This window comes from Manis javanica, chromosome 9 (genome assembly GCF_040802235.1).
Source record: "Manis javanica isolate MJ-LG chromosome 9, MJ_LKY, whole genome shotgun sequence".
NCBI classification, from domain to species: Eukaryota; Metazoa; Chordata; class Mammalia; order Pholidota; family Manidae; genus Manis; species Manis javanica.
In genome coordinates this window covers 89,803,363-89,822,123 of record NC_133164.1, presented here as the reverse complement: position 1 = coordinate 89,822,123, position 18,761 = coordinate 89,803,363, and the positions used below count along the sequence as shown (strand labels likewise).

Genomic DNA, 18,761 nt, shown 5'->3' with positions numbered 1-18,761 from the left:
GGTCATACAGCCAACAAGTGGCTAAAGGGGGACTAAAAGCCAGGTCCTCAAACCAGGCTTTTTTGACGCCTGGGAAATTCTGCTTTTCTAAGTAGGTCACAAAAGAATTTTTGGCACCTTTTAATTTATGTCTCCTTCAAATCACATGAAAATGACACACCTTGTTTAACTACTTTTTTCTAACATAATTAATGTCTCTGCTCATTCCCTCCTCCCCATGAGGGGGGACTTGTTAGCAAAATGCTGTTAACAAAAATTCTAAAAGTATTCTCTGAAAATGATCTATCTGGCATTGAATCTACCTACAAGATTATTTTCTTCTGACTACAGAATACAGTAGAAGAAAGGTTATTTATCATAGAAATAAACAGCAGCTTTACAAGGATGTATCAGGCTTATTTTTGGAACACCGTCAGTTCTAAATCAGAGCTGAGCTGATTGTTCCAGCCTCTCAGCAGCCCACGGCCCGGGTGCCTTCCTGCTGTCGGCAAGGAGCCACTGGGGAAGTCATGCTCTGTGGCCTGTGCAGGTCAGCATGGCTTTTAGTAAAAGTGGTAGTGCCACCTGCGTTAGTGACAGGTGCATGGTGTAACACCAGCCAGCCTGCCCTGGGGTGGAGCAGGACAGGCAGGTTCTAAGTTGGGGTGGGGGCAGGGAGAGTAAACATTACCTGGGTCTCAGCAACTCCTGGGGAAGTGTGAATAGCATGTGGCTGGTGGGACTGTCGCCAAACCTAAGAGCCCCGTGACTGGCCTGGACCCAGGGAGATGGTGGGCAAGACTGAGCACCCGGCCACACCTCCACACTCCTTCGGGAGGCCGCTGGTGTGTCTTGCAATGGCTGTGTGGGAGAGAAGCACAAAATTAGGACCACTAATTATAGGGGAAAGAGTGAAGAATGCTTATCTTGCTAAGCATCTTGCTCAATTTTCACTTTTGATCCTAAGAGAGGAATTCAGTCAGATGAATTCATCCTTGGGGAGGATGCGTGTTATTCATATGTCACGCTTATCTAGTCTCTTTCATGACAGCTGCTGCACCAGAGACCAGTGGCTGTCCAGGGCCGCTCCCACGACAGGGCTACGGAAGAAGCTGTGTTCCTGCAGAGAGCCAGTACTGGCCAGCAGCACCAAGGCCCACACGTGCAGATGGTGTGACTCGGAGCCACCGACCTGCCACCTCCCCTCGGAGCCATTCCCTTGGGCTTTTACAGCCGGGCAATGCAAGGACCTAGAGAGTAGGAAACAGAAGTGGGGTGGTGGACCTCGGCCTGTCCCCACTTCCATCAGGGTTAGCCCATGCACAGAAGTCTGCTCTGAGTTTTGAATAGGACTGAGTTTTAATGCAGAAAAAAACCCATAATAAATACCAAGTATGACTAAAAAACTGTTGTTAGAAGGTGAGATTCCCTAGGCCTTCCCTGCTTTTTTTCTGTTGCAGAGCCTGGATTTTAAGGGTAAGTCCAAGCCTCTCCCATGGGGCTCAGGGCTAACCTGGGATTCTGTGCCTCAAAGCAAAGGGCGGGATTCGCTGTACTAGGGATTGGATCAGGAGCGAACATGTGAGCCCCTCCTGGCCAATGAATCTTGAGAACCAGGGGCAGGACCTCTGAGGCTCCTTTTCCTACTAAGCTGCTGGGCAGTGTGGGTGAGGCTACAAGCCTGGAAGCACTCAGATGGGAGCTCAGACGCCTACAGGAAGCAGAGCCCAGTCCTGATGAGTCCCACCTATTCCCAACTGTCTATTTTGGGACACTATCAATCCTCTTATCGTCGAAGCCATTTTGCAGTGGTTTTCTGGAGCTAGCAGCTAAAGGCTTCCCAACAAATCCAAATTCCTTCAAGATCAGGTTTCCCTCCCCAGCCCGATTAATGGATAGGGTGCTCTGAATACAAACATGACAGCAGTTATTTAAAACATTCCAGGTTTACACATTGTTGAGTGGAGATGTTCAACTACACCCACCAGAAAGCTAAATGGACTGCATAGAACCCAGCCGAACCTGGACCCTACTGGAGCTTCCTGCCTGGGGCTCAGAGCGCTGGGGCCTCCCTGTCCCCTGAAAGATTCCTCTCTCTGTGTCAGTAGCAGTAAATCAAGAAGAACAGTGTTCACAGCTGCCCTTTGCCACCAACTTTTCCTTAGTTTTCTTAGCGGCACTCATGTCTTCCAAAGCAGCGGGGCCCCATGCCCGGTCACCACGGACACCCGCCTACCTTGCCTCTTTCATGCATTTAGTTCCCATGTCCTGCTCTTCATCTCTATGATGTGTTTTGTTTCCACTCCCCCTGATTCTCTTGCCTGGATCTTTGCCGTAGCTCCCACTTCACTCCTGTCTCTAGATCTGTTCTATACCACCCATCCCACAGGCTGCTCCCAGCTTATTCATCTTTAAATATGACTTATTTAAATATGAGCCCCTCTCAATGGCTTCATGTTGACTATAGAAAAATGTCCAAATCCTGCCAAGCTATCCTGATCAGGCTCCTGGGATTCTGAGCTTACCTCCCCCAGTCTCCTGTTTCCACCAAATTTCCCCTGTTCACTGAGCTTTCCAAGCCTGCAGAGGCCATGAGATATGGCCTGAAGAGTATATTCTTCGGGATTCTACAGCCCTAAGTTTGAATTATGATTCTACCATTTACTGACTGGCACTCTCAGACAAGTTTTTTTTTTTTAACTTCTCTGAGACTCTGTTTCCTGCATTGTAAAGTCGCTGTTTTATTCTGCTCTCAGAGGGGTGTGGTGAGAACTGAAAGTGACAGTGAAAAGACCTGTGAAGGTCTGGGAGAAGCAGGTAAAGTGTGCTGCACCTGTGAGATCCACGCACATGGTGCCTCCCGGCTTTGGGCTTCTGCTCCTGTGGCAGCGACATTCCCTTGTCTAAATGCGGCCCATACTCCAGACCCAGTCCGCGTCCCACTCCTCTGGAAGCCCTCCTGATCCCTGAGTATGTTCACTCCTTTTCACTGGGGTCACGAGTGTGCAAAAGAACAAGAGGTGATATTTATCCCATGCTTACCATGTACCAGGCACTTTTCTATGTGTTTTGTGTTTATTACTTCATTTAACACTCATAGCAACACCATGAGATTTGAATATTATACCACCTCATTTACACTGCAGTCATAATGGACCCACAGGGAGGTTAAATCATCATGCAAGTTCACATACCTAGTAAATGGTAAGGCCCAATGTAAACCCAAGAAGTCTGACCTTCGAAGTCCAGTACTTAACCACAAAGCTTTGCTGCCTTCCCTCTGCAACTGGGCTTTAAGAGGCAGACTTAATGTCTTATTCTATCTCATCGGGGGGCTTGCCCAGACAGGGGGAAAAGCAAATACAGTGTCTTCCCTGGTGTCTCCCATGGCAGCAGTCCAGTCCCATCCTGAGGCACCTGCTGAGGCCACACAGAGACTCCTGACAGTCTCCCACCAGCTTTCTTCACCTAAGGGTCCTGCAGACACCTGTTACTCAGTGTACCACAAACTCCAGTCACTCCCTTTCCTTCCAAATACATGTCCTCCTATCTCCATGAATGGCATCTCCATCCATCCAATAACTCAGACTAGATGCCTCAGAATTATATTAACTCCTGCCACCCCCTCACTACCCACATTCAATTATTATCTTTGTCTTGTAGATTCTATCTTCTAAATTGCTTTGAATCCACTTTCTTCTCTCCATCTCCACCATCACTGTGCTAATTTAGTCGCTTAGTAACTTTCAGCTTTATAATGAAAAAATGAATATATGATTTCATTCCTGATGGGCCAGTTCTAAAGATGTTCAGAATGACAATCTTTTATGAAGTATATTTCTTCTTAGTAGTATAAAACAATTCTTACTATGTGCTATCTATTCAACTTCCCCAAATGACTGTGCAGCAGGGAAATATTGGCAGACAAGAAGCAGTGGTTGATGTAAAGTGTATAGTGTGTTTAACAGATGCCTATTGCTCTTAAGAGCTCCTGGACTCTGGGTCAGGCTACCTGGGTTAAATTCCAACTCTATCTTCCATCTGGGCCAGCTTGGGGAAATTGCTCAGTTTTTTAAACCAGTACTGTAAGATGTGACTCTGGCGTAAGATGAGGCTAGTAATACTACCTCTCACACAAGGTTACCTGCAGATTTAGTAAGAAAATCCACTTAAAGAGCTCAGCGCAATGCCTGGCACATCGGAGGTGCTCAGTGTTATCCATTAATCATATTAACTGTAACCTCAGACGGGGGGAGGTCACACTGTTGACCTCAGGCTTAGCACTTTAAGTCCAGACCCTGTGTCCAATTCATTAGGATGCTTCCACTGCTCCCAACAAGGAACTCCATTTCCCTTCAGCCTCTCTTAGCGGTGCACATTACAATCACCCAGGAGCTTTATAAAGTCCTGCCACTTGGACCCAGATCAAGTGCATGATTGAATGAAATGGGATGCAACCAGAGTGTGGGGATCTTAAAAGATCTCCAGGTGTTCTATGTGCTGTCAAGGTCAAGCCACACTGGTTTCATCAAGGCCTGGAGGGGGCAGGGCAGAGAGGTGTCTGTCTGTGGGAAGGGAAGGGACATGGCCCCTATATTCTAGAGGAAATCACTGTGCCGCAGCAGAAGAGTCAAAAGAGCAAGACATCAGATCCAGCAATTGAGAAATCAAAATTAGGGTTCTATTTGTTCTTTGCAGAATTTGCAAAATTTTCATCAAGATACAAAATAAAAGCTAAATAGAAAACTGCTTTGACGTGTTGGTGAAAACCCAGCAGTCCCCTTTCCTGGAGGAACTGACCACCCTGCCTCCAGGCAATCCCCTCCCCTCCTGCCCCTCCGCCAACATCTCCCCAGGCAGGATTCTCCTGGGAGACTCCTCTGGCGAGAAGCCAAACCCTGTGTGAAGTATACTTACCTGGTTGATGTTGAGAGTCTTGGCCTTGTTAAACCTTGTAGAACCTTTAAGCAACATTAGAAAGGGTTGTTTGCTTAAACTGCAGCCTCCTAGGGTCACATCTCTCTTGGTAGATTTATTGGCCAAATCCAGGACTGTGGAACTCTGTGGCAGCCTGGAACAAGGGCAGAAAAGAAGCACTGCTGAACCCTGACGTGCCGGGGCAGGCACACCGGCAGGGAGCTTGTTTCTTAGCGCCATGGTTTCTGGGTGAGCGTTCATCTACCTGTACATCTGGAGACACCAGGCTCACTGAGGATGAGGTGCTGTCACCCTCCTCTGCATCCCTGAGTACCCAGCAAAAGGGCCTGAGAAAAACCTTTATTGACGTGAATGGCCAGGACTGCAGTAAAGCCAGAAAACTATCACTCTCTCTTTGGAATGGGTGTCATACGAAAATGCAATATGCAGAGAGGAGAAGCATGGGCACCAAGGACCCAGAATGATGGTGAGCATCAGGAAAACTCAGACATGAATTTATGGAACAATTTATCTTGCTGCATTTGAGTAGGAAAGTCTCACAGTAACTCTGCTTTATCTCAAGATTGTTATTTGAATCTTGATGGACAAGAAGAGCCCATAAGCTCCTGACAGTCTGACTGAGTTTCACGACCAGTCCTGGTCCTCCCTCTGCCCAGGGTTTTGTCACTTATCTAAAAATGGTCATTTTGTATCAACAGAAAAGAACATTTAAACATTTGCATGTCAACACCAGGCTCTACCCTATGAAAGGTCATGTCCAAGGCTGTGGTGGTTTGGTTTCCTAGCAGTGCACCAGTCTCTGCAATTCCTTTGCCTTGAAAACTGGAGAGAGCAGATTAAATCTCATTAAAATGAAATAAAATTTCAGTACATACATTTTTCAGGGCCATAAACTGAAAGTTAACTTTAAGTAGGCCTCTTCCAAGGTTATGTGCCAAATCTGCTCCTACATAGTGAGGCTGGGTGCAGTTTTTCTGTTGGCTTGTTTTTAATTTGCGTCTTGTGGCAAAGGCAGTGTTTGGAAAGTTTGTGGTATGAGAGCCTCATGCGCATAAATTTGACTCCGCTGGATGACCAATGAGAGACCCTTCCCCTGGCAGCCATACCCACAGACACAGGCACCCACCTCTGGACAAAGACATTGCTGATACAACCCTCAAAATGACCCCCGCCCAGACGCAGGGACTGCTGGTAATCTGAAAAGTCTTGTAGCCCTTGACTGTTCATCACAGGCTGGTCATCAATGAGAAGCTGGAGTCTGAAAGAGGATGCAGATAAAACAAGAGTGAGAAGTGCTGGCGAAATAGGTTCTCATCAAAGGGTCAAGTGACTGTCTTCCATTCAGACTCAGTATCTTCTACCTAACATACCTCGTCTCATCTGCCTTAGTTTTAAAGCATTTAATTTTTTTATGTATTTCTTTTTGCACATATTTTGCACATAATTGAAGGATGCTATCTGTACAGAAAGTCCATGTCTTAAGTGTAGCTTAATGAATTTTGCAACACGAACACACCAAGATTACCAGCGAGCAGATGAAGCAGCAGAACCCACCAGCACCCTGTAACTCTACCTGGCACTCCCTTTCCAGCTCTTTCCTCTCCTTTCCCAAGGGCAACCACAGCCTGAATTCTGACAGATTAATTTTGCCTGCTTTTGAATTTTGTAAAAATGAAATCATGGGAGATAAACTCTTTCATGTGTCACCTTTCACTCGGCATTATGTTGTGAGGTTCATCCACCTCTCATTGTGTCTAGTTAACTTTCATTACCATTGCTCCCACTTCATTCCCCCATTTTGAATATACCACAGTTTATTTATCCATCCAAATGCTGGTTGATTGATTTTTTTTAAATGAGGAAATGGATACAGAAAAAGGAAGACAGCCAACAATTCCTAGTAAAATAGTGTAAGCATCCAGGACAAATGTGTCACAGAAAAGATACTAGCAATCCATTAAACTAAATAAAGTAAAATTCTTTGACCTCTGGTAGAAGTGTCATTCCACTTACCCAGAGTGGTCGCTTATGATGGATACATAGTGCACTAAACCGTCCATGTATGTCTGTGGAGATTCAAAAGCTGGGCTGCTGCTATCCCTGGTACTCAGTTCAATGTGACCATCTTCCAGGGTGACCTGCAGTCTACTTGTCTGAAATCATCATAGAATATACCCATCAGTGCAACTCATTTGCATTTAAGCATCATGAATGTATCAATATTAAATTTACAATCAAAACTATGTATAAAACAGGATTTTTTAACCTAAATGTTTTGACTTTGCTATTTCGATCTGAAGGTTATTTTTGAATATTTTGACTCCCTGTTTTTAAGTATAAAAATTTTATGCTGATGACTTTGTTAAAAGCATTTTATGGACCTATGTTCATAATTTAACTTCTTTATTGATTATGCAAACCAGTTAAACCATTTCTAAATATTTTGATTTTCACTTCCATTCTGCTAAAGTTATTTGCATTAGGATCAATTCTTTCTGAATAAATTTTACAACAAAGACTTGCTTCATCTATTTTTTTCCATCTGTGATTATAACAATGGTAACTTCTCTTCGATCACTATGAACTTTTTATTTTCCATTCATAATTTCTATGAAGTTCAACTTTCCAATGCCAACTCTGCAGATCTAACTTTTGGCAGGATGACTGGATACCTTATGTCAATTTTTAAAAAAATATGAGTATTGTTAGCAGTTGCCATTTTAATTTGTTGACTTTTTTCTACCAAGTACAGATTTTGTAGTTTTCATCAAGATGCAATTCTTCAGTGATCTTTTAGTCTAAAACAAGTTTTACAGAATGTGACTGCAGCCATCTTATTAGTTTTATTTTAATTTTTGCCAGTTGGCAATATTCATTATGAATTGCATAAAGGAATATTAATTCATAGGTATTTCTTAGCTACCCCATTACAAAGTGCAGGCCAATGATCCTAGGATATTTGTAGGCTTCTGCCATTGTCCAGGATTGAGCTCATCTTTTGCTAAGCCAACTCTTCCATCTACTTTCAACTGTTCTGTGTGAAATGTCCCTGCCTTTGGCCGAGGATATAAGTGTGGAGTGTCAAAAAAGCCTAGTTCGAGGGAAAAGGCCCTCTCACAACCAAATGCTGGCATGGGTTCCTTTAGTGGTAGTTAAAAAAAAGAAGTTCTCTAAGGGCTGATGAGAAAAGATATGAAGAAAGAACAGGCCTTCTAGAATGACACAGCCACAGAGTCAGCCCCCATCCCTCCCTTCAGCAAATACTAGATGTCTGTTGTGCTGGCAATCCTGAAGAAACATATCCCAAAATGACATATTCTACTTTTACTTCTACTTTCAAATCCCACTCATTCCACAGAGGATTTCTAAGTATTAGCTGACGTCCATGCCTACATAACCACACTGGCTCAATCCTCCGAAGCTACAGAGAATACCTCCTTGCTGAAGGGCATTTCTGAGGTTCTCCTGTATATGAACAAAGAGCAAAGGATATTATTTTCTCCCATTCCTCAAATGTAAATACTGTCCAACTAAATGCTCCAAAAAAAAAAAAAAAAGAGGAATCTAAGAGCTCTCTTTTGTGGAATCAAAAAGGAATAGTGGGGATACATTCTGAATTTTTTCTTAGATCTAAACTTTAAGCTACATTATTACTTATGACAGTTATAATTCACCTTAACTTATAAAATAAACCTAAAAAGAACAAAAATGAGTCCATGAATACACACAAATTCAATTCTGTAAATTACAATGTTCTTTCAAAACTTGATTTCTTTTAAGACCTGTCCCAAGATGGGACTAACTTCCATGGTTGAAATATGCAAGGGTATTTATCGTGTGATGACAGATGAAGTGCCCAACGAATTTACCTTCAAAATCTCTCTTATTGTTTTTGACATCAAACTTTGAGTCAGGCTTAAATCTTGTTCAATATTCATATAATATTTCCTACCTGGATCTGATGATTTAATAATATGCCATTGGGTTGAAAAGTCTGAAACCCAAAGGAGACCTGGAAGTGGTTGGAAAATGGGGAACCCAAATTGGCAAAACTCAATTGTCCTCCACTGGAGAATGAGGCAGATCGCACAAGCTGAAATGGAAACAGAATAAATTACTAGCATTGTAATGATTTCATGGCTGAAATACAGGATCATATCATTTCACCTGAACTGATTAATGAGGTTCATGCTGCCTTGGCTGGAAACAGTGCTTGCTTTTATGCATGATAATTTACCTTCTTCTGTACGTTTTTGTGGGTCCAAGGGCATTACGCTTTCCTACAATTTAGAATACAAACCTGAAGAGGTTCTGCATGTTGCCACACACAGGGAGTATATATGAGCCAGTTCTCCATAACACTATGTGCTACCAGACAAGTCAGAAGTTGCTGCGTTAATGGAAACCCGAGGCAGGGTGGTTGGGAGCACTCCTCTGCAAGGGTTCAAACTCTTCACTTACCTTCCAGTCTTCAGAGCACTCTTTTGTTACTCCTATGGTATCATCCAACCTCACAACACCAATACTTTTCTTCAGATTTTTCATGCAGCCTCGGAAAGCAGGTGTAGAAATGTTAAACCTGATTTAGGGTATAAGAAAGGAAGAGATGTACAAGAACAGGTTTGCCTGAGAACTGGAGCTGAAATGCTCTGCACTGTCTGCACTTCTCACCCATAAACAGGCACGTATGTCATGGTTATCTGTTCTCATGGGATTTCTATAATGCTACTTATTTTGTGATGCTGGGAAAATCTACTTCCTTCCCATGTGATTCTGCATTCCCAGCCTTAAAAATTCTCAGCCAGTGTCCTCAGAAGGTCTAGAGACATAAAAGATGTACAATAGCTAGGACTGCTCCTTCCTCCCGTTCTGGAGTCAGGTGCATGGCGAACAGGAAGTATATTTACAAGTTAATATACTATAAATATTACATAAATAGATATTAATAATTTATTAGAGCTAGGAATGCTCTAGAAAACTTTTTGCTTTTTTTTTGTAGTTCACTTTTACGTTAGTCAATGTAAACTCAGAAGAAACAAACACTTTTCAGTGCCAACCCAATTAGGGAAATTGTGGCTTGGTATTAATCAGTGCCAGGCTGGAACAATGGGCAGCATTGTCTGGCCTGGCCCCCTGCTTCCTATCCACTACCTCCCGTGTGACCTGGACAAGAGGTCACTGAGAGGATTACACAAGTTAATGCACAGCAACTGCTTGGAGCTGTGTATGGCATGTGGTCATGAGTGTTCAGGAGGTGTTTCTGAAAGGCAAGAGAGGGCTGCCCTGGAGTTCTCCCGGCTCAAGTCCTTTGCCTGCTGCTGGTACGGGCAACTTCACTATTCTGTGCCTCTGCTTCCTCATTTATACATTGGGAATATGTGAGTCTGCCTCCTAGGCTTGTCATGAGTCTCAGTGAGTGGATATGTGTAGCACACCCAAATGGCGCCTGGCACAGAGCAAGAGCTCCAGGCGCGATGGCAGGGCTGGCAGCTGTCCCCACGCTGTGACAGTGAAAGCAATTTCCACAGCAGCTCTGCCTGCGTGGCTGCCTTGGTATTTCCTCTTTGTACTTCTGTCTGCAGCTAACTTCACGTAAACCATTAACACACAAGAGGTGACTGGAGTCCAGGCAAATATTTGTGTTTCTTAAACAAATGATGTATTAAGAAAAATACAAAGCTGATTACATTATAAACCTAAGGCGGTTCACTTTTCTAAATGGAAAGGTGTCTGCACTCATTTTTATTCAATTCATTATAAACAGATGAGCTACATGTAATATGCATGAAATTAAATTTCATTAAAAGGGGAAGGTAAAAACAAAACCTCTTTGATATTACAGCATGAGTTTAATTATTTTATGAAGATGGCCTTTTGCCTCAGAAGAGGGACAAAGTTCGTATTAATTCCAAGAGCTTATCTATTAAACATATTTTTAATCCATTCTCTGCTGAGTTTCAACATGTTTTAGACCCACCAACATCCCCTGATGCCCTTTTTTCCACAAAATATTGGTCAAAGGAAGAAGAAAGTGGCAGCAAACACAGACAGTTGGCAGGGAGCACCTATTTTGTATAAGGCACTATTATTCTATCCTCACAATAACCTTTTTTTAAAAAATTTAAATTTAAATTTATTTTTATTTTGTTATCATTAATCTACAATTACATGCAGAACATTATGTTTACTACGCTCCCCCCTTCACCAAGTCCCCCCCACATACCCCATTACAGTCACTGTCCTTTAGCATAGTAAGATGCTGTAGAATCACTGCTTGTCTTCTCTGTGTTGTATGGCCCTCCCCATGCCCCCCCCACATTATACATGCTAATCGTAATGCCCCCTTTCTTTTTCCCTTTTGAGGCAGATATTTTCCTACCTATCATCTACTGAGCACTAACTACATGTGAGGCACTGTGCTAACACTTTACTTGCTTTGAATCCTCCCAACCATACTGGGAGACTGTAGATACCATGGCCCTGCTGCAGACATAGCAATGAGGCTTGGGGAGGCTAAGGAACTTGCTCAGGGCCATGCAGCAGGAAAGTGGCAGCGCTGGGATCCGCATGGTCAGTGCATCCTGGAAGCCAGTGTGACTCAAAGCCCTTGTGCTTTACACTTACCCACAGCACGTGGAATAATCATGACTCTTTCCTACTGAACAATTTTACACAGCAGAGCTGTGAAAATGGAAGACTTATTTCTGTCATTTTTAGGAGCATTCTTGTTACCCTGGCTCATCTGAGGGCGTAGGATCCCATGGGTCCTCCACGATGTAGGGGCTGAACACTCTTGCCAGAGACCAATTCTAAATTCAGTGTTGGGTACTTAGTAAGTGTCCAACAGATCGCTGGCTGATTTATACTTTTTGAGTTATTTTCATTTTAATGTTTTATTGTGATACTCGAAGACACAAGGGTATAAATCCTCAGGAAACATTTCTTGGTGGCTTGAGACCCTCTGGCATTATTGAGGGAAGCAGATGGGATTAACAGATTGTGATTTTTGATGATAATCCTAAACCAGTCATTCCAAGATCTGGGTCCCCACTGCCAGAAGACGTACTACAGTGAAAGGGGAGAAAACAGAACACCCACAAAATCTCTTGATCAGAGCTGCTTCACTTAGAGATTACACTGGCTTGTTTCACTCCACATGAGGTTTAAGCACTTACAGTCTGTAAGGCCTTCTACTTATGCTCAGGGTCAGAACTCCTCCCTCTAAAAGACTATCTGTTTGCTCCTACAGAGCTCGGCTATGAGTCGGAGGTGGAACTCCACCTGCCTCCCAGCTACCCAAGTCAGAAGGGGTTTCAGGAGTCTCTGAAAAATCAAAGATGTCCCCAGAGGGATGAAGCAGGGCTAGAAACAGCTGATACTGCTTAGCATTTTACCTGGAGGGAGAAAAGGCCAGTGAGACTACCTTTTATTTCCTACATCTTCATGTTCTTATGATTTTCATAAAAATTCAAAGTATACACTTGCCCCCCAAAAAGGAAGCAGTCCCTTGTTGGGAAGACCCTGAGGCAGATTCCTAGGAAAACTCTACATGTAAATCTATCCGCATATGCATCCCTAGATGCATGCAGACATTTCTTTAATGGGTAGAGATGAGAAGGCAAAGAAAGGCTGAATGCTGACTCAACCTAGGGTCGCACCGCTGTTTGGTGGCTGAGCCAAGACTAGAAGCACTTCTTCTGGCTCTCCCCCACTACCCTTTCCTAGTAAACTGTGATTGTCTTGGCACCCACATCGCTGTCTGCTAATAACTGGATGGATAGCTTCATTATTGCCCCTGAGAATTCCCTACTGCTCTAGGTGAGCCCACCTGCCCCCATGACCTTCACTACCACCTGTACCCAAGCTTCCTTCACCCTTTCTTCAGCATGGACTGCTTTCCAGAGCGCCAGGCCTTAAGTCCAACTGCTTTAGGGCATCTACACCCAGCAGTCTCTCGGGCTCCTGGAACTCTGTGGGTCTCAGACTGAACTCACCCACATGCCCTCTGCTGGAGCTGTCCACCCGCCAAGTGCTGGACTGAAAATAAGCAGCCACTCTTGAGCACTCACTGTTCTCCTTAACTCCTGGGACCCAAGCATTCATGCCTTCAGAACATTCAGGGCCCTAAATATGTGGGGAATCCGCTCCCTCTTCCTCCTCTGAGCTGCCGTTTCCCTGGTCAGGACACCTTCATCTCTCTCCTCTGCTCCTCTTCCAGCCGCTCTGCCTGCCTCTGTCTTCCTTCTAATCTAACCTCTGCCCTGCACCACAGTGAGCTATGGAAAACCCACATTTGGTCCTATCCTTTCTCTGCTGATGTCCTCCCAATGTGCCTGAACATAACTTTCAAGATCCTGTGTGTTCTGGCCCCTGCTGCCCCCCAGCCCATGCAGCATCTCCTGCTTCTTTGAATGTGACCCGCTTCACAGCATCTCCAGTTCTCTGAATGTTCACACTGCCTCTAGCTCTTGGCTGTTCACTACATTGGCTGCTAGCATCTTTTAGGTCTTAGCCAAAGGCCACTTCCTGATGCCCTCAACTGGGTCAGAACCCCTCCCCAGCATGCTCCACTCTCACGGCATCTGTCACACTCTACTGTCTCCCTTCTGCTGTACTCCAGGCTCTGCCCTGCTCACCATCGTCCACCCACCACACTGCCTGATGCCACTAGGCACTCAGTGAGCACCTGTGTCATGAACAAACAAAAGCCTCATATATGCACAATAGTGCTGACCACTTTAAGTAACTCTATCTTATTACATTTAATTGAAAATCAAGATAATTGATCATTCATAGCTAGCTATTTATTCATGGTTGAACTGCTATTTAATATCAGTGATATTAAATACTACTTCACCTCTTTGGCTCTCAATTTCTTCATCTGTAAAATTCAGAGGTTACTTTCCATGAACTGTAAGGCCTTTTGCACTTCAAAGAATCTAAAGACATTCACTCCCAAACTCTGTTAAAGTGCTGAGCTTTCTCACTTGCATTTTTGTCTTTGAGAGCAACCTTAACAACTTTAAAATAAATATCAGAGTCTCCTCGTAAGGATAGGCAGATGCCCAAATGTATAAGAATTCCTGAAGAAAGACTACCTTTGCATATCTTTTAAATCACATTTAGCACTCCTTCCAACTGATTTATAAATTAGAAAAAGAGTGAACCAGCCTCAGCTCTCAAGTAAAATCAATCATAATCAAACACTGTGGAGTGCTCTTAGCTTACTATGAGGCTGAAATAGCCCTTCCAGGGAATCTTCTTTCCACACATTATCTTCAGCTATTTAAAAGTCTTTTTTCGAAGATACAAATTAACAAAATGCAAATGGCATTTTTAAGTACATTCTCAAAGTGATGTTTTCTTTTTTTCCTCATTCAGAATATGCTTCACTTCCTTTCAAATTAATTTAATGCATTCATATATTCATCAATCCAAGAAATAGTTATGCACCTATACATGCTCAATAACATATAAGAGGTCAGGTAATACAGATCTGTCTTACATTCAACAGATGCTTCTAGAAGGCAGCAACCCCAGCTTTCAGCACCCAGTGCTGCTTTTCATCAGGTCATGGGACTGCCTGTGCTCTCTCTTTTTTTTTTTTGAGAGAGCATCTCTCATATTTATTAATCATATGGTTGTTAACAATAATAAAATTCTGTATAGGGGACTCAATGCACAATCATTAATCAACCCCATGCCTAATTCTCAACTGTGTTCTCTTATACTACCTTTAAGGACCCCAGGGTCACCATCTCCATGCTTACTGGCAGCTTTGTCAACACCAACTATGTTCCCTGTGGCTTCTGTCTGCCGAAAAATGGCAGTAGGGTGATACATATGTACTTCATTCTCCCTCTTTTAATGGTCAGTCCCATTACCCAGCCTCTACAGCTTATTTTATTCTGTTGAATAACATGTTAATACTGAAAATTAACTTTCTGTGCTTGTTGCTGGAATTTAAAAAAATAATCAGTAGCAATCATTAATGACTAAGAGAGGTAATGCACTTCTTTTTTGAAAAACATCATACCATCTTACCTTTCCCTGATTGAAATTGGAATTCCTCCCAGATAGTATGTACTGAAGTTAAATATTTCACCTTCAACTTCACTTTGAGAAATCGCATTTATCCTTATAAGGTTTTGGGATCTTAAAATTCGGATCCAAATCTGAAATAAATGAGAGATGAGTCAGCCAGCAATAGGAGATAAAAGAATCCTATTTACAGTGGTTCAGAGCTATTAACGCTTGTGTCTACCATCAGATTCATTTATATATAAGATAGGAAGACTGAGCAGTAACACTTTTTCATAAAAATATCATATTAAAATACTTTAAAAGAAAAGTTTGCATTTGAAATTAATCATGTTTTTAGATATGCCAAATATGTATTATATATTTTATGCCCAAATGTTCAAATTTTAAAAGGATGTGTCCCTCAGTTAATAACTATGAGTTCATCTGGTAATAGACAAGAGGATATACCGTATGATCTTCCCCATTGTTTATGACGTTTCCAATTCTTTTTTCTTTTGGTGGCTCTGAATTCAGTTTGTATTGTAGCAGAAGACGGCCATCTTCTATATTCAGAGATATGAAGCGATCCTAGAACATGGAAACCAGGTAGATTACTAGAATATTCTACTGAAGAAGATCCAGATTAGTAGAACTCAAGGTACTCTCAATTTACAAAGAGTGTCCACCTTCAGCTGCCTTCTTAGTTAAAAGGGACAGTGGTGCTGTAACATCCAATACCTGACATGGGTATGATGGTTAAATATTGTAAGCCATGTTAAAAATCATATGCAGTGGTTGACACACGGGAAGGACACAATAAATGCACCTATTATCATGATTTTGCTTCCTACAATCCATAACCAGCATGCAAAATGGAAACTGAAATGATACAGATCATTAATATCTTTTGAAAACATGAGTGCTACCTGTTGTAGGGAGCTATGACCTTGCTTAAACCCCAGACATTTTCCATCATCTATTTTCTGTCTATTCCCAGGTCTCAGCCTCCTTTGCTGGCCCATTTCCCTCTCCCTTCCATTTGAGTGTGGAGGCATCCTCGGAGGTCCTGCACCTTCCTCCCTCCTGCCACACTCGTAGCCTTGTAATCACTGTCATTCCAGTGGCTCCAGTTCAGGCATGTGCTCATGAAACCCAAAAGCTTGTCTCTTCAGGGCCAGCTCAGTACATCTCATCACCTTCTGGGGTGAACCTCAAATTCAGAATATCCAAACAGAACTCATGATCTCCATGCCTCCCGCCTGCCGTGCCTGTCTGTCTCCCCTCACACTGCTCTCTCTCTGATTTTCTCTTGCCCACCACCAAAGTCTTCACTGAGCCAGCCACAAACTGACTAGGAGACATTCTTGAACCTTCCCTATTCAGTCAGATCTTCTCAATTCCCCCATTTCTTAACTCTCTCTCCATTTCATGCCACCTTGTCTCAGCTACTTCTTAGCCTGACTGCATAGCAATGGTGCGCTGTCCTCCTCATGTCCACTCTGTCCCCTCTTGAACCCATTTTCCCCTCTGCAGCCAGGGAAGTCTTTTGAAAATGTCTGTATGAGCATGTTACTCTTTTTCTCTCCCAAGATAAAGTCCAGCTACCTCACAGATGATATGAGTTCCCGGCCACCTCTTCAGCTTCGTTTCTCCATGCTCCCTCTGGTTCTCCGTGCCCCAGCCACACTGGCCACTAGTCCATCCCTGAGTGCTCCCTGCCCCTTCTGTCCTCTCCAGGCTTCTCATGTCCCCCTGCCTGCATGGAGCATCCCCCCACCCTGGCCCTTTCAAACGCTGTCTTCTCCTTGCTCTCCAGGTCTCAGATTAGCATCCTTTGCTCAAGAACGTCTTTTCCCCAAACTTTTCCTCTATACCACTCATGGCCATTATGATGAATTAATTAAACAATTAACCAGCATATTTTGTTAATAATAAGTAAATATTTGTCTTCCCCTCTGGAATATAAGGTCCCTGAGGGCAGGAACTATGTCTATCTTGGTCATGACTGTATCCTCATGAGGGTGTAAGGCACACGTCCCCAAGAGAAAGATAAGCTGATACCCCTGCAAGGTAGGGCTTGAGGGTTTACTCACACAGTTCCCGAAGGACAAAAGGGCCTCTCTTGGAAGTCTACTAGCAGAGTCCTATCTACACGGAACATTGGGCCTTATCCGGATCCTAAACCTTGTCCCTGGGTGCCAGGTAGGGTTCATCGCATTCAGAAGCAACAGAATAACATCAACTCACTGAGAGTAAGGAGCTGTGCTCCTTAGCAGCAGCATTCTAGACCATTTCCTCTCAGCTGACTACTAATGGCATTTCATAACTTCTCTTCTAATATATGTAGTATTTCTGATTCTTAGTGTCCAAAATTTCAAAATGTAGTACATGGAAACCCTTGTTTTGGAAAACAGCTGGCTTGCTGTGGAGACACTGTGTGACTTCCCAGCTCCTGGTATTCTTCAGGCTGGTGGGGGGCCCTGCCAAACTGCCAGAACTGGTTCAGCCTTGGCATCTCCTGGAGGGTCCAGACCAACCCCAGAGAGGAGAGCTAAACCAGGCCTTTGCCCCCACTCTGCAGGTAGAAGGGTCTAGCAAAGTTCCAAGTTCCTTATCAGTCCCATGTTCTCAGAGATCCCAAGGAGTGATGGACAATTCCCCAGAAATGCTCTCTGTGGAGCAACTGCTCAAGGGCCTCTCCTCAGGAGCAGGCAACTCCAGGCCTATCTGCCAGCAGAGGGCGCTGACAATCTCTTGCAGAGCATCACTTTGGAATTGCCTCAACTGGTGGACTTAAGAACGATCTCCAATAACCTCAGCGGCTGGAAAACAGAGATACTTCCACGTCTTGGAAGTCGAGGGTCAGGCTGATAAAGAGGCAATCCCACACAGCTTGGCAGGAGTTGGACCAAAATGCAAACAGCAGAAAGTCAGACAGTCTAGCTCTCAGAGACCCTAGGAGGTCTTCACATGCTTTTAGACAGAATAAATAGTTTATGAGGCAAACAGTAGTTTTTCAAGAATAAAACTGAAAATGAGAATGAGGAGATTTCTCCCAGATTGCTGATTTTTGGCTCATTAAAACATACACGCCCACAGCCCAAGAAAGTAGAACTGCAGGGAACACTGCATGCTTCTTTTCAGATCTAGTTGGTTGTTTATAATAACCCAGTTACCCCAACGTGCTCAATAGACTGACTGTATTTGGATGTGTGTTAAAGATTACCTTATTTTCTGCAAAGAACAGCAAACCACTATCCATGGTGGTCTGAATCGTCTGTGCAAAAGTTGGCAAGGGAGCACCTGGTTGAGTTGGGATTCGAGCATAACCTGTACCTTCAAAATAATTTTTGTCGGACTCTTCCTTTCTCCTGTCAACAACAATTATCATAAATTGGAACCCTGCAGCCAAGGCCCACCACCCGAGTGTGCTTAGGAATACATACAAGATGCAGCTGTCTAAAGAGCAAAGCAAGGCATATACAACCCAGTTGTCATTATCTTGTTAAAGAAGAGGAAACATCTTTAAGACGTTAAACCTGCCAGCTATTTCTCCTGGATATGCCCTTATATTCTGAGATTCAAACTCTAATTCATAAAAGATAATATTCAAGAGTCCCTTTTGCAATATCTACTTAGGAAGATGTGGCTTTTGTTGCTGAAGATATTGAAATATAAAAAAATTATTAACAAGATATAATTTTATTCTGAGGATAAATACTCAGTCTGTCCCATATCAGGATATCCCAAATCCTTTCAAATGTAAGTAAGGTTAGGAGCTCAAGGCAGCAATTCTCAAATAGGTCCAGGTATCAGAGTAC

The 18,761-nt window shown here is 43.3% G+C and overlaps 1 protein-coding gene across 7 annotated transcripts in view; it reads right to left on the bottom strand.

Moving 5' to 3' along the window:
• The window catches only part of LAMA3 (laminin subunit alpha 3), a 240,036-nt gene that overhangs the window by 15,273 nt on the left and 206,002 nt on the right, over window positions 1–18,761 (bottom strand). For all 7 annotated transcript variants that reach the window (XM_073212898.1, XM_073212899.1, XM_073212900.1 and 4 more), the window contains 9 exons: window positions 18,167–18,311; window positions 15,409–15,528; window positions 14,962–15,092; window positions 9,379–9,496; window positions 8,870–9,010; window positions 6,931–7,070; window positions 6,044–6,175; window positions 4,897–5,050; window positions 671–840 (listed from right to left, as the gene is read on the bottom strand). In XM_073212898.1, the coding sequence (XP_073068999.1) occupies window positions 671–840; window positions 4,897–5,050; window positions 6,044–6,175; window positions 6,931–7,070; window positions 8,870–9,010; window positions 9,379–9,496; window positions 14,962–15,092; window positions 15,409–15,528; window positions 18,167–18,311 (1,251 nt within the window). The remainder of the gene's footprint in view (window positions 1–670; window positions 841–4,896; window positions 5,051–6,043; window positions 6,176–6,930; window positions 7,071–8,869; window positions 9,011–9,378; window positions 9,497–14,961; window positions 15,093–15,408; window positions 15,529–18,166; window positions 18,312–18,761) is intronic.